Source organism: Lycium barbarum, chromosome 12 (genome assembly GCF_019175385.1).
Source record: "Lycium barbarum isolate Lr01 chromosome 12, ASM1917538v2, whole genome shotgun sequence".
NCBI classification, from domain to species: Eukaryota; Viridiplantae; Streptophyta; class Magnoliopsida; order Solanales; family Solanaceae; genus Lycium; species Lycium barbarum.
The window spans coordinates 87,742,710-87,755,103 of NC_083348.1; the positions used below are offsets into that span (position 1 = coordinate 87,742,710).

Here is a 12,394-nt window from a genome sequence, read left to right on the forward strand (position 1 = left end):
AGAGAGGTGTCACATCACCTTATCTATGTCTAGCTTTATAATATATAGGGAAAAGGTGCAAATATACCCCTCAACTTTGCGATTTAGAGCAGATATGCCCCTCGTTACAAAAGTGGTGCAAATATACCCCTGCCGTTACAAAAATGGTGCAAATATACCCCTGCAGTTACAAAAATGGTGCAAATATACCCTTTTCACTAACAGATTTTTTTTAAAATCATTTAAGTTATTTTTTAATTAAAAAAAAAGTCTTCCTATATTTTCTTTAGTAGACATAATTTTCTAAAGCCACATGGTATTTTTTTTTCTGGTGTGTCGGGTCTGGTAAGTTTCAAAAAATATCTCCGTGACTTAAAAAAAAAAATTAAAAGTCATTTATTTTTTTACTTTAATTTGACTTCTTCTTTTTTTTTTTTTTTTGGTACCATTAGAATACTTTCTTATCCAACATGTGCTTTGAGATCGTACTCGATTAAATAAAATTAGTTGCATGAAGCAGCATAAGTGCTAACCTGATTTTAAAAATTAAAAAAAATTAAAAAAAGCTAAAACGTTAGGTTATTTCGAACGTCAAGCATCTGTAGATCTACTAGTGATGAGGTATACATAGGTGGAAATAGACTACGTTAGGTTATTAGGAATTTTTTATTTTCTGTGATTTTATTGAGATGTCGTACCGTATAGCCATCCTTTTAGTCTATTTCCACCTATGTATACTTCATCACTAGTAGATCTACAGATGCTTGACGTTCGAAATAACCTAAAGTTTTAGCTTTTTTTAATTTTTTTTAATTTTTAAAATCAGGTTAGCACTTATGTTGCTTCATGCAACTATATTTACTTAATCAAGTGCGATCTCAAAGCACATGTAGGATAAGAAAGTATTCTAATGGTACAAAAAAAAAAAGTCAAATTAAAGTAAAAAAATAAATGACTTTAATTTTTTTTTAAAGTCACGGAGATATTTTTTGAAACTTACCAGACCCGACACACCAGAAAAAAAATTACCATGTGGCTTTAGAAAATTATGTCTACTAAAGAAAATATAGGTAGACTTTTTTTTAATTAAAAAATAAATTAAATGATTTTTTAAAAAAATTCCGTTAGTGAAAAGGGTATATTTACACCATTTTGTAACTGCAGGGGTATATTTGCACCATTTTTGTAACGGCAGGGGTATATATGCACCACTTTTGTAACGAGGGGCAGATCTGCTCTAAATCGCAAAGTTGAAGGGTATATTTGCACATTTTCCCTAATATATATATATATATATTTGGTTATTGTACAAAATTAACAGAATATTAAAAAAAAATGTGTTAATTATTACTATTTAAAAGATTTTTATATCTTTTAATAAAATAAAAGTAAATTATGTTTAAAGTGTAGGAAATTATAACTAATAGTCTGGTATACCTTACTAAGTAAGTTGTATTCATTTCTTATTAATAAGTTTCTAAAGATACATGTTTCAGAAATATGTATTCTCTATTTTAATCAAATGCGTGAATAAAGATATTCAAAGAAATATTTATCTTCTTTATTAAATTTCATAAAATAAATATAAAAAAGCTTCTTATTTATAATTGTAATTTATTTTTAATAATTACATTTTAATATACTTAGTACAAATATACCTCATAGGGTGAAGGTGTATAATTTTCGTAGCATAGGAGGTATAAGTGTTTGATTTTAAAATATAAGGGGTGTATCCGAAACTGAGTCATAATAAGTTCATGAAAAACTGGAGCTAAACATAGAGAAAATTAAAAGAAAAAGGTGGATTTAAATTGAACCCGAAAAACACTAAGATGCGTGTACACATTCCTTTTTTTTACACATATTCTTTAAAAAGGATTAAGATACAGTAGTTGTTTTGTACCTTTTTTCAAAAAAAAATTCTTTGTATTACATCCGGAAAGAGAGCAATTAGGAAAAAGGAATTATACGCGATTAATGGGATTTGAACCAGTGGCGGATCCAGGATTTTCATTCAGGGGGTTCGGAAAAAATAAAAGCTGAATATAAAAAAATAATGTTCTCAATGGGAGTCGAACCTAGGACAATAGAGACAATTTTGAACACCCTGGACCGCTTGAGCTAACCTTTTGCATTTGTTCAGGGTGTTCAAAAGTTAATATATGTACATAAATACAGAAAATCTACCTTATATATACACTGTAATTTTTTGCCGAGGGTGTTCGGGTGAACCCCCTCAGGCCCCTTTAAATCCGCCCCTGATTTGAACCCTTCATTTCAATCGTGGAAGGCAAGGAGCTCGCCAAAGCTAATGCTCAACCCGTTAGTCTGTACACGAAAATATAGAATTATAACAAATGCTATTTGAATTGTAATTGTATTTATGTTATAAAACTTTCATAATTTTATTATCATACCAACTCATTTTTCGTGTTGAGCCCGTGCACGGGCTTCCCATTATCTAGTGTAATATATAAATGACACACATTTTCAACCCCTTAATTTTTAAACTCCACGATAAGTTACATGGTGAAAGAAGATGTTAGGACGGGTCGAAGAATATTTTTTAAAATTCTTTCAAATAATGCCGTTTTAATAGCTGTAAGGTGATTACCTACTGACATGACTAAATTTATATGGCAAGTTAACACATGCGGGCAGCCCCATGATATGATGACTCGGACAGTCCAGTTATCTACACCTAGTTGTGAGTTGGTAATGGAGACAGAGGCAGATATAAAATTTATGATATGATGACTCGGACAGTCCAGTTAAATTTTTTAGGAATTATCTACACCTAGTTGTGAGTTGGTAATGGAGACAGAGGCAGATATAAAATTTTAATTACGAGCTAGTTAATCCAATAGTTAGTTTTTCATATTCTATATATGTGTTAAATTTATATGAAGATAAATATTTGATTGTGAAACCATAATTATCATTGTAAATTAATTTGAAATTATTATAGGAATTCATAAACTTCAAATCATATATAAAATACAAAACAAAAGACTAAATTCTTCCAACTCTTCTTGAAACAACTCGATCCAAACACCAAAATTAAAAAAAAAAAAAAAAATTGTTTGAAAGAAAAGGAAAAATTTAAGAGAACTATTTTAATTCTTCAGTTTTTCCATATTTCATTCTTTATGGTCGATTCTGGAAGTAAGTTGGTAAAACATCGTTGTAGAGTATTAGTGTCGATCATAAGGTTTGTGCAAAAAACTTTATTCTTGCCTTCGTGTAGGATTAAAATTTGTTCAATTATATCGAAAATCTTTTTAACTTGAAGGAAATATAGAAAAATAGATTTTAATTTGTCCTGTTGTTATTCATAGGTGCAAAACGAGAAAGGTGTGTGAAATGAATAGTTAATGTGGTCCACGTTCTGAAAAGGTAACCTGTATCCTTTAAGGGATGCCATAAGAACTAAATGAAGATATTTTGGTTTTTAGCTTAACCCAATTACAAAGTCCAACTTTCATCCAGCTATATGCAACATACTTTAGCACGGTAAAAGGCGTGTTAATTGGAAGCTCCTCACTTTGTCGCTGTTTAAAGGGAGGATATACAATACATTATTGCCGAATTTTGTTAAATCTTATGTCAATAATTATATAGCCCCTTAAACTTGTCAACATTTTTCATTTAGACACTTAAACTTAATCTTGTTTCTATTGAATATCTGAAATCAAGTTAAACTGTGTCTGTTAGACACGACACGCTGATCTGGTAGAGTGCGTACTTCCAACCATTTCCCAGCACATTAAAGCCTTGAAAATGGCTATTCCATTTTAAATTTTGCTTTATTTTTTTAATTCCTTTCCTCGTTTCTCCTTCTTCATCACTCTCTCCTATCACCACCTCCACACTTTCCACCACCATCCACCTCCTCTCCCGCCACCCTTCCCTCTTCCTTGTCCATCAGTCACCATCTCTGGCTGAAAAAGCTTACTTCCTTGACAAACCCGCTCTTTCATGACATTTAACGACATTTAGAGCCTTTTATGGAATGTTAATTGCAGTTGTGTTATATGGCATATCTGAGGAGAAGAGTCTAGTTAATTCATGTCTTGAAACAATAAAAGCGATTTAGTACATATTCACTATTTCTTTTTCTTTTTTCTTAGCAATGTAAATATGCGTATTGCATAGTACTGTTTTCTCTCATTCGAGAGGTAGAGATTCAATCAAAGAAGATAAGATTTGTTGTTGAGTTTCTCTATCTTGAACACCAAATCCATCTCCATTTTGATAAATGAAGTGTGTGACTCGCGCTATATTCATTATGTACTTTATTAATGGTCCCAGTGATAATGCTGAATTGTCAAAGCAATATTTGTTCATTTTCTTCCAAGTCTCCATCACCATGTCTTTGATATCCTCCCTTGCCACATCCTCCTCAACATCTGCTTCCTTCATGTAACACAAGACAGACGATGACACATCACCTCTTTTCAGTTCAGCCTGTTAATTAAGCACATGAAAATGTGAGATAATCATAACTTCAAAAAAAAAAAATTAAAGAATTCACCTTTTACACTTGATTTTATTTTTTACAGTATCAGATCACCTAATAAATAAAATAACTACAAGTAACTGTTCATAATAAGAGGAATTTGTAACTTGGGAAATAAGGAAGGTAATTAAACAACTACAACAAGTTAAAAATATACAAGGATAGCGTAAATGTTTTGGTAATTACTAACTTATAAATTATTTTGTAAAATACTTACTATTTTTTTAGTGCTTTGTGAGAGTAGCAATTTGTGTTTGGCTAAATCATTTGAGAAGTATTTTTCTTAATAGCTTGTGTTCAGCCAATATTTTAAGTGTGAAATTGCCAAAAAAAAAAAAGAGAAGAAAAGAAAGTTACTTAGTACGAGTTTTAATTTGGTAAAATTAATTTTTTTGATATAGGTAATATTGTCTTAAAAAAATAAAAATCATTTACTTCTTGGAGAAGTTTTTTTGTCCGCCGTTGAAAAGCTAAAAGCAACTTCATCTACTACTCAAAAACGTTTATTTCTTTAGCAAAACTTGGCCAAATATTTCATTCCCCAAAATAAGTAATAAAGGAAATCGAAAAATAAACACTTTTCGCTTTTAAAAATTTGACCAAACATGTCATAGTCCATAATAATGGCAGGAATAGAAACTGAAAATATTACTCCTGCTAAATAATTATGTGCTCCCTCCATTTCAAAATGTTTGTTTTACTTTCCTTTTTACTCCGTTAAAAAAGAGTGACTCTTTCCATTTTTTGGGCGATTCTTTAATTTCAGTTTTCCACATGACATGTTTAAAATCACAAGATTAAAAAGCATTTTGGTACATTCTAGCTACATATCTTTTGTTAATAACACAAATTCAACAAATTTCTTTATTTTCTTTTACTTCATGTCAAGTCAAAACCAGACAAACATTTTGAAACGGACGGGTATTACTTACGGCTGAAGTCCCAAGGTCGTTGCAAAGTCGGATTATAAGGGAGGAATTGTGTATAAGGTCGTATTCATTCTCCAGAAAATCCATAACTTGTGTGAAATCTTGAGCTAAACCAAGAAGAACATGAAGAGAGAGCACAGGGCCACCTGATGATTTCCACCCATTATCTAAATAATCAGAAAATGATGGTGTATAACCCTTTGCATCCCATTTAGCTTCCACAAGCAGTGCTTTGCAAAATTCAGCCCACTGAAAACGTTTAATTTTATTTTCGTGTTAACTTTGTGTCATGTAGTGATTAAATTAAATCCTAGACAATAATTGAATTAAGATAATTAGAGAAAAAGTAATTGTATATATACCGCTTTTTGTAGATATGTGGACACTGGTAATTTCCAACCTTTTTGTTGCTGAATTGCAAGTGCTACATCATTTGTAGTATCATATAGTTTCCAAAAACAGGTTTTCATACATAATGGAAGTTGCTCAACCTCCTTAGGGTCCCATCTGAAAAGAGGAAAAGGAAAAAAAGAATGAAAATAGACAAAGAGTTGAAATGTTTCATGTTAAAGTTTTAGGCTTGAAATTAATACTCTTCTTGAATTGATATTTGTCACATAAATAATGAAGAATCCGTACTTCAGTGGAAGATAATATTTTCAAGACATTTAGGCCATAGTTGGCACGATATTAAATCTTTTCATGGAAGATGATACTTTTTGTGGTGTTGGTTATCTCTAGTTGTTTACATGCGTTTCTCTGAAGAAAAAAATTGATAAATAGGAAAAACAACTTGTTCCTCAGTAATAAATTATTCTTCACTCTGTTCTTATATAATTTAAACTCTAGTAGTATTACATAGTCTAACACTATTATGGCAGATCAAAGAGGAATGAATGATCTGGAAAAAAATCATTTTTTTTGTAAGATGTATTTTTCAAGAAATTACAAGTACTTTCCACCATTTTACATCATAGGAAAAGGCAAGAATAATTAAGGTTTTAATGGTGAAATACTTTTAATTTAATGTAATAAGTATACCTGACAACAGCATTGGTGAAGAGTTGTAGGTGTTGTAAAGAGCCATAAATGTCATAAACATCGTCAATTAGTATAATGAAAGTGATGGCTTTGGTGAGCAAATTTCTGAAATTAGAATGTTGAGGCTCGAAAGCAACGCCAACTGACCACAAAAAGCTTTCGACAATTCTATCTCTGCTGAAGCTTAGATGTTCTATCAGTCCAAGTTTTCTCCACCACCTATTACGAATTAACAACAGGACAAGATGTCAACTTTGTTGTGCACAATTATTTCCTGTTTTTACACTATCAATACATAGACTTAAACTCTTATTTTGTAGGTGACCTGCCAGCGTAACTTTTTTCTCGTTGTCAGCGTATGAAAGCTAAACTCTATAACAATATTAAACTCTGCATGATAATTATATACACTGACAGTGTTAAAGAAAATTAAATAACATTATCAGTGAATTGTTACCTTTGATAGTAGGTTAACTATTTACCAAATTACCCATTAATTCTTATCAAGAGATTGACATGTAATTATCTTATAAATCAATACCCCAATAGTGTAAAATACATTTGCACTAACAATTCATAGAACTTTAACTGTACCTCAGAATATCTACCAGATCTTTCTGATGCTCAGCTTGGACCATATTAAAGTTGAGTTTAGCTAGTTGAAGAAGTTTAAAGTTTGGCCCCCTTTGTTCATTTTCCTGTTTGGATATTTTCCCTCTGGTGTTGTACCATTCCACCTGCCAATGCAGTGGCATTTCCATTGGAATAATATTTGAACTTTTTAGATTCTTAGTGCAAAATATTCTAGCCTCATTCAACATATTTTCATCCTTTAAAGCCAAGTGAGAGGCTTCAAATAGTTGCACCATTGTTTTTGGATCCATGTTTGCGTCTACCTCGAATTGATCACCCAATTTATCCATATAGCTAAGGAATACATCTGTTTCAAAAATATGTAAATATGTTAAAAACTAAAGCTAATGCTATTTAATTTTTCAATATTTGGCACTCCCTGTTTCAATTTACGTGTCTTGCTTACTATTAATTGGAGAGTCAAAGGATTATTTTTTTTTACCAAGATTTTTTCAAATACTTTCTAATTTTTGTATTTTTTTAAATTTTTTTTAAACCATTTTTCACTTACTTTCTAAGATATTTGAGTACCTTGTGTCACTTTATAGCCATGCTGCCGAAAAATTCTAAAATATAAGGCAGTAGAATAGAGATACATTTCACCGCCAGAATCCTTCTTCTTTGCATATTCCATGTCTTGTAGACACAACATGATCTCCTTCTCAAAGAGATGGGAGAGAGCCATTTTATTTATGCTGTCTATAAGCTCTAATTTGGCCAATGGATTCACCATTTCTGCCAGATGGCATAAAACTTCCTCTTTCAACTTTTGAGCTTCTGTTATGTATTTCCCATCCTACATATAAAAATAAACTCTAGTTATTCAGCAATCATCATGTAGCATAAGAAATAAGAATTTAAACAAGCCACTTATCAAAGAAAGTCTTAAGACTATTATACGTTGATATTATTAACGAACTTTTGTACTATCAGGTCTTGATCTGAAAAATAACTATAGATAATTATATAGTACTCATGAAAAAGTGAGATCAGTCACCATCAATAAAACAAGTTACCTGTTATCAAAAGTTAAAATATAGTAATACAATTTCTTTACATTATTAGTATATATAAAGTTAAATGTCTTCATCCGAAATATAAGACAAATACTGTCTTTTCCTGAACTTCATTTACAGTCGCGCATTGCCCACGTCTTACAAGGAAAACCACTTGTGACTGTTGCATTTTCCCACTAAGAAGAAACAGAAAAACTTCATCCAATTTTGCAAAGTTGATACTTTAATTTAATATTGTGTATATATTATTGTAGAAGTCAGTCAAAGTCTTAATTAATTTGTAATTAAACTTTCGTCGATTTGCTACTCCTCGTGCATGACGTGGTTAAAAACTAAGTTAATAATAGTAAAAAATCAAAAGGGGAGTCCACATGGCTAAAAAACGACTACACTTACTGAATATTCGCTTTTAAGAGACTGCAAGATGTCGTAATTCCAAATGTTTGGCTTGTAATTAGCATTTCGTCGTTGAATGAGGCTTTGATCTATCTTAATCTCACCAAATGCTTCACTCTGCATTTGGTTACAAAAGACAGATTGCTGCTCACTTGCCATTCTTTTAGAAAAGATATTGTGCAACAGTCTGGAATATATGATACAAGGGAAGAACAGAAATGTGATAGACCATATTGATTAATGTAACGATTTATATAGACGATGAACTCTATGCAAGTCAAACATCAAATGATATTTGAGCCACAAATACACTGATATTAAATTTTAACAACCCCAGAGCCACAAATCGTACATATTTGAGCCACAAATACACTGATATTAAATTTTAAAAACCCTAGAGCCACAAATCGTATATTTTCTGATAAAGGCATGGTCCTCAATCCTTATTAATTGTTGAGTATAGATGGTGTTCACAGAGACTGAAGAAAGACCCTACAGAAGTTCTATGTAATAATAGACATACGTTGAGATACACGTTTATTTGCTTGTTAAGACATGCTAGATTTTAAAAGTATGCATAACTTTGAGACGTTTTATTTAGAATAATTATGGTTTGACGAGCTCAAAGTTTACATATTTATCAGATAGAGTTTCCATAGGGGTTTTCTTCAGTTACAGTCTAGCAATTTCTACTTCTTCTATATCCATACTTATTAATGGTAAACCTACTAATTATTCTTCACCCACTAGGGGCATTAGACAAGGTGACCCTTTATCACCCTATTTGTTCATCATTGGTATGGAATCATTGACCAGACTTATTAACCATGCAATTCACCTAAAACTTTGGCAACCAGTAAATATTGGTAGAATAGGCATGCCCATCTCCCATTTACTCTTTGCCGATGACCTTATATTATTAGCTAAAGCTGACTCTACAAATGTCTCGACAATAGTCCATATCTTTAATACGGGTCTTCGCAATCTGGCCAAAAAATAAATTTTGACAAGTCTAACGTTATTTTCTCTGCCAATGTTTCCCTTGACGATAGAAACGACCTTTCGACTATGCTAAACATTCGACAATCCGCCAAAGTGAGTAAGTACCTAGGTCTTCCGATTACTAATCATCACCCTAAAAGTTCTGACTACCAATATATTATAGACCGCATGAATAATAGACTCAAAGGGTGTAAAACTCGTCTATTATCACTGGCAGCTTGTACTACCCTTATTAAATCTGTGCTTGCGTCTATTCCCACCTATGCAATGCAATGCAATTTGCTGCCCCAAACCACTTGAAACATATAGACCGCATTTAAAGAAACTTCCCTTGGGGTTCCACCACAAATAAAAGGAAAATTCACTTAGTTAATTGGGACTCTGTTACTATGTCTAAGCATATGGGTGGACTGGGTATTGTTAAAACAATAGGCAAAAACCTCTCCCTCCTCACAAGTTTAATATGGCGGTTCAAAAAGAATAGTGATCAGCTGTGGGCTAATGTTCTTTCCAAAAAATACCTCCGTTTGAGAAATCAACCCCTATTAAATCATAAACCGTCTATGTCACGCCCCAATTTCACTAAGTCGTACGGGCACCTACCTTTCCCACCTCGGTAGGCGAACCCTTAACTCAACATTCACAATTTATAGAAAATAGCGGAAGAAAGAAAAAAAACGTAAGTCTCACAAATATAATATAAATAAGTGAATACGGAAGTAAATGAAATCCGCCCCAATATCTGGTCTGGTCATACAAGAGCATCTAACTAAATACTATATGTCTGAATCATAATAATACATAAATAGTCTCAAAGATCATGTCTCATAATGGAAATAAAGACATAATGATAGAAAGAGTCTTCGAGCAGTGAACGTCCTCATGCTCACCCTGAAGGACTCGAATCAACAATCCTCGAATATCAGCCACGAGGAGTAGAAGTCGAACTCACCTGGTACTCGACATTCATAAAAGAAAGCAGTAAGTGCAGGTCAGTACAAACAACAAGTACTGGTAGGTATCCTAGGCCGACTAAGAGTAGCTAACTTATATAAAGACAACGAGCAAGATAAACACGTAAACCAACAAAGTACAAGTCAACACGAATCCTTATCCACGGTACAAGTCGTCACCTATGTTATAACATCTAAAACCAACTGTGCCAAGTCTCAGTATAATTAATCCGAACCAATAAATCACAATCATATCACAACAGTCATCACCTATGTTATAGCATCTAAGCCCAACTGTGCCAAGTCTCAGTATAATCAATCTGAACCAGTACATCACAATCATCTCACAACAATCATCACCTATGTTATAGCTTCTAAGCCCAACTGTGTCAAGTCTCAGTATAATCAATCCGAACTAGTACATCACAATTATATCACAACAGTCATCACCTATGTTATAGCATTTAAGCCCAACAGTGCTAAGTCTCAGGATATGCAATCTGAACCAGTACATCACAATCATATCACAACATATCACAAGAAACCAAAAGGTACAATGCAATGCAATAATGTATGTATGATGAATGCAATGCATATTCACCGTACACATACTCCGACGATGGAACATCACATCTCGACAGCATAACCCATGGGGGACCCACGAAGTCCATGTACCACTTGCTTTAGAAAATAGCCTCAGATCACGAGCCCTCTCTCAATCCCGACAAGAAACCTTAGGCATCGTACACTCATTCGTTCCTGGAAAGAAACCTCGGGAAACATACACTCAGTCGTTCCCGACAAGAAATCTCCGGCAACATACACTCAGTCATTCCCTGCAAGAAACCATGGGCAACCTACCCTCAGTCTTCTCCGGTAAATGACCTCGGATCACAGACTCACAACTTTTTGATAACGTCCAAATACACTCCTCAAAGAGAAAGTGTACACGGTCGTATGCAATATATTTACCCAACTATGAGTCGGGGTCGATCCCACAGGGAACAATATGCTAGGCGATTAAGAAAGTAAGGAACTTTCACCAACTAAGCTAAAGCCAAACGATAAATGGTATTTTGGTTTTTTTGTTTGAGAATTATAACTAATGCGGAAATGTAAAATTACCTAGAAAGCGAGTAAAATGATCAATGGCCACAAGCATGGATAATAGGAGATTACACTCAAGTAACGATCCAATGTATTTCACGATTTTACAACTAAGAACGGGTTTATGTCAATAGATAATGATTTCTAAAATCTCATTGAAAGTCTTCCAACCAAATCAATGAATTTCACTCTAAGCTTTTCCAAGCCTTAGAGTGTGATATTAGGCACAATCAATTTAACCTCAAGTAACTATCCTCTTCCGAGCTCAAGTTATTAGATGAGTTTAATGACCCAAATTCTTGTTAATTAATCTTTCCCAACCTAGATTTCCTTTTCCAAGCTCAATCTAAGTAAATGGGTGAGTCCTAGGGTTATCTAATCCCTTTGGAAACATTCAAGAACGACATTAATTAAATCAACAAAGACCCACTTCAATAGCAATAAGAATCATTCAATACATAAGCAAAACAAGAGTTTCAATCCAAACTTTAACAATGTATACTTCCATAAACAAGGTTCAAGTATAGAAATGAAATACTACACACTAAAATATTCAATACAAAACAAGGAGTTGAAGAAAGGATTAAGAATTATCTCATTAAAGTGCTTCCAATCTTCTCCTCCAATGGTGTAGGTGAAACCCTAGCCTCCAAACTTGCAAAATGTCAAAAGATGACAATGTTTTGCCTCTTATGTTCCTTTTATAGTCCCACAATTTCCCTAATCAAAATTAGAACAAAATAGCCACTGATTTTCGGAATTGCAAATCTGTCCCGTTTTTGCAAAACTGTCCACTTTTGACAGTTTTGCAAAACTGTC

The 12,394-nt window shown here is 32.9% G+C and overlaps 1 protein-coding gene across 1 annotated transcript; it reads right to left on the bottom strand.

Annotated features, from left to right (window-relative positions):
* Positions 1–4,052: 4,052 nt before the first annotated feature.
* On the bottom strand, positions 4,053–8,722 carry LOC132622302 (alpha-farnesene synthase-like). The gene is made up of 7 exons (XM_060336888.1): positions 8,514–8,722; positions 7,633–7,897; positions 7,063–7,408; positions 6,469–6,687; positions 5,790–5,934; positions 5,431–5,676; positions 4,053–4,446 (listed from the first exon to the last, which is right to left on the bottom strand). The coding sequence occupies exons 1-7, from the start codon at positions 8,670–8,672 to the stop codon at positions 4,147–4,149; spliced, it is 1,680 nt and encodes a 559-aa protein (XP_060192871.1). The 5' UTR covers positions 8,673–8,722; the 3' UTR covers positions 4,053–4,146.
* Between the last annotated feature and the right edge of the window lie 3,672 nt (positions 8,723–12,394).

What these genes read in the sequence shown, in the direction of transcription:
- LOC132622302 (XM_060336888.1), bottom strand. Translation starts at nt 8,672, where the DNA reads ATGGCAAGTGAGCAGCAATCTGTCTTTTGTAACCAAATGCAGAGTGAA. An exon ending in TGGCTATAAAGTGACACAAG is followed by an intron (nt 7,409 to 7,632) that starts GTACTCAAATAT and finishes TTTTTGAAACAG; the next exon opens with ATGTATTCCTTAGCTATATG. An exon ending in ACGACCTTGGGACTTCAGCC is followed by an intron (nt 4,447 to 5,430) that starts GTAAGTAATACC and finishes CTTAATTAACAG; the next exon opens with GCTGAACTGAAAAGAGGTGA.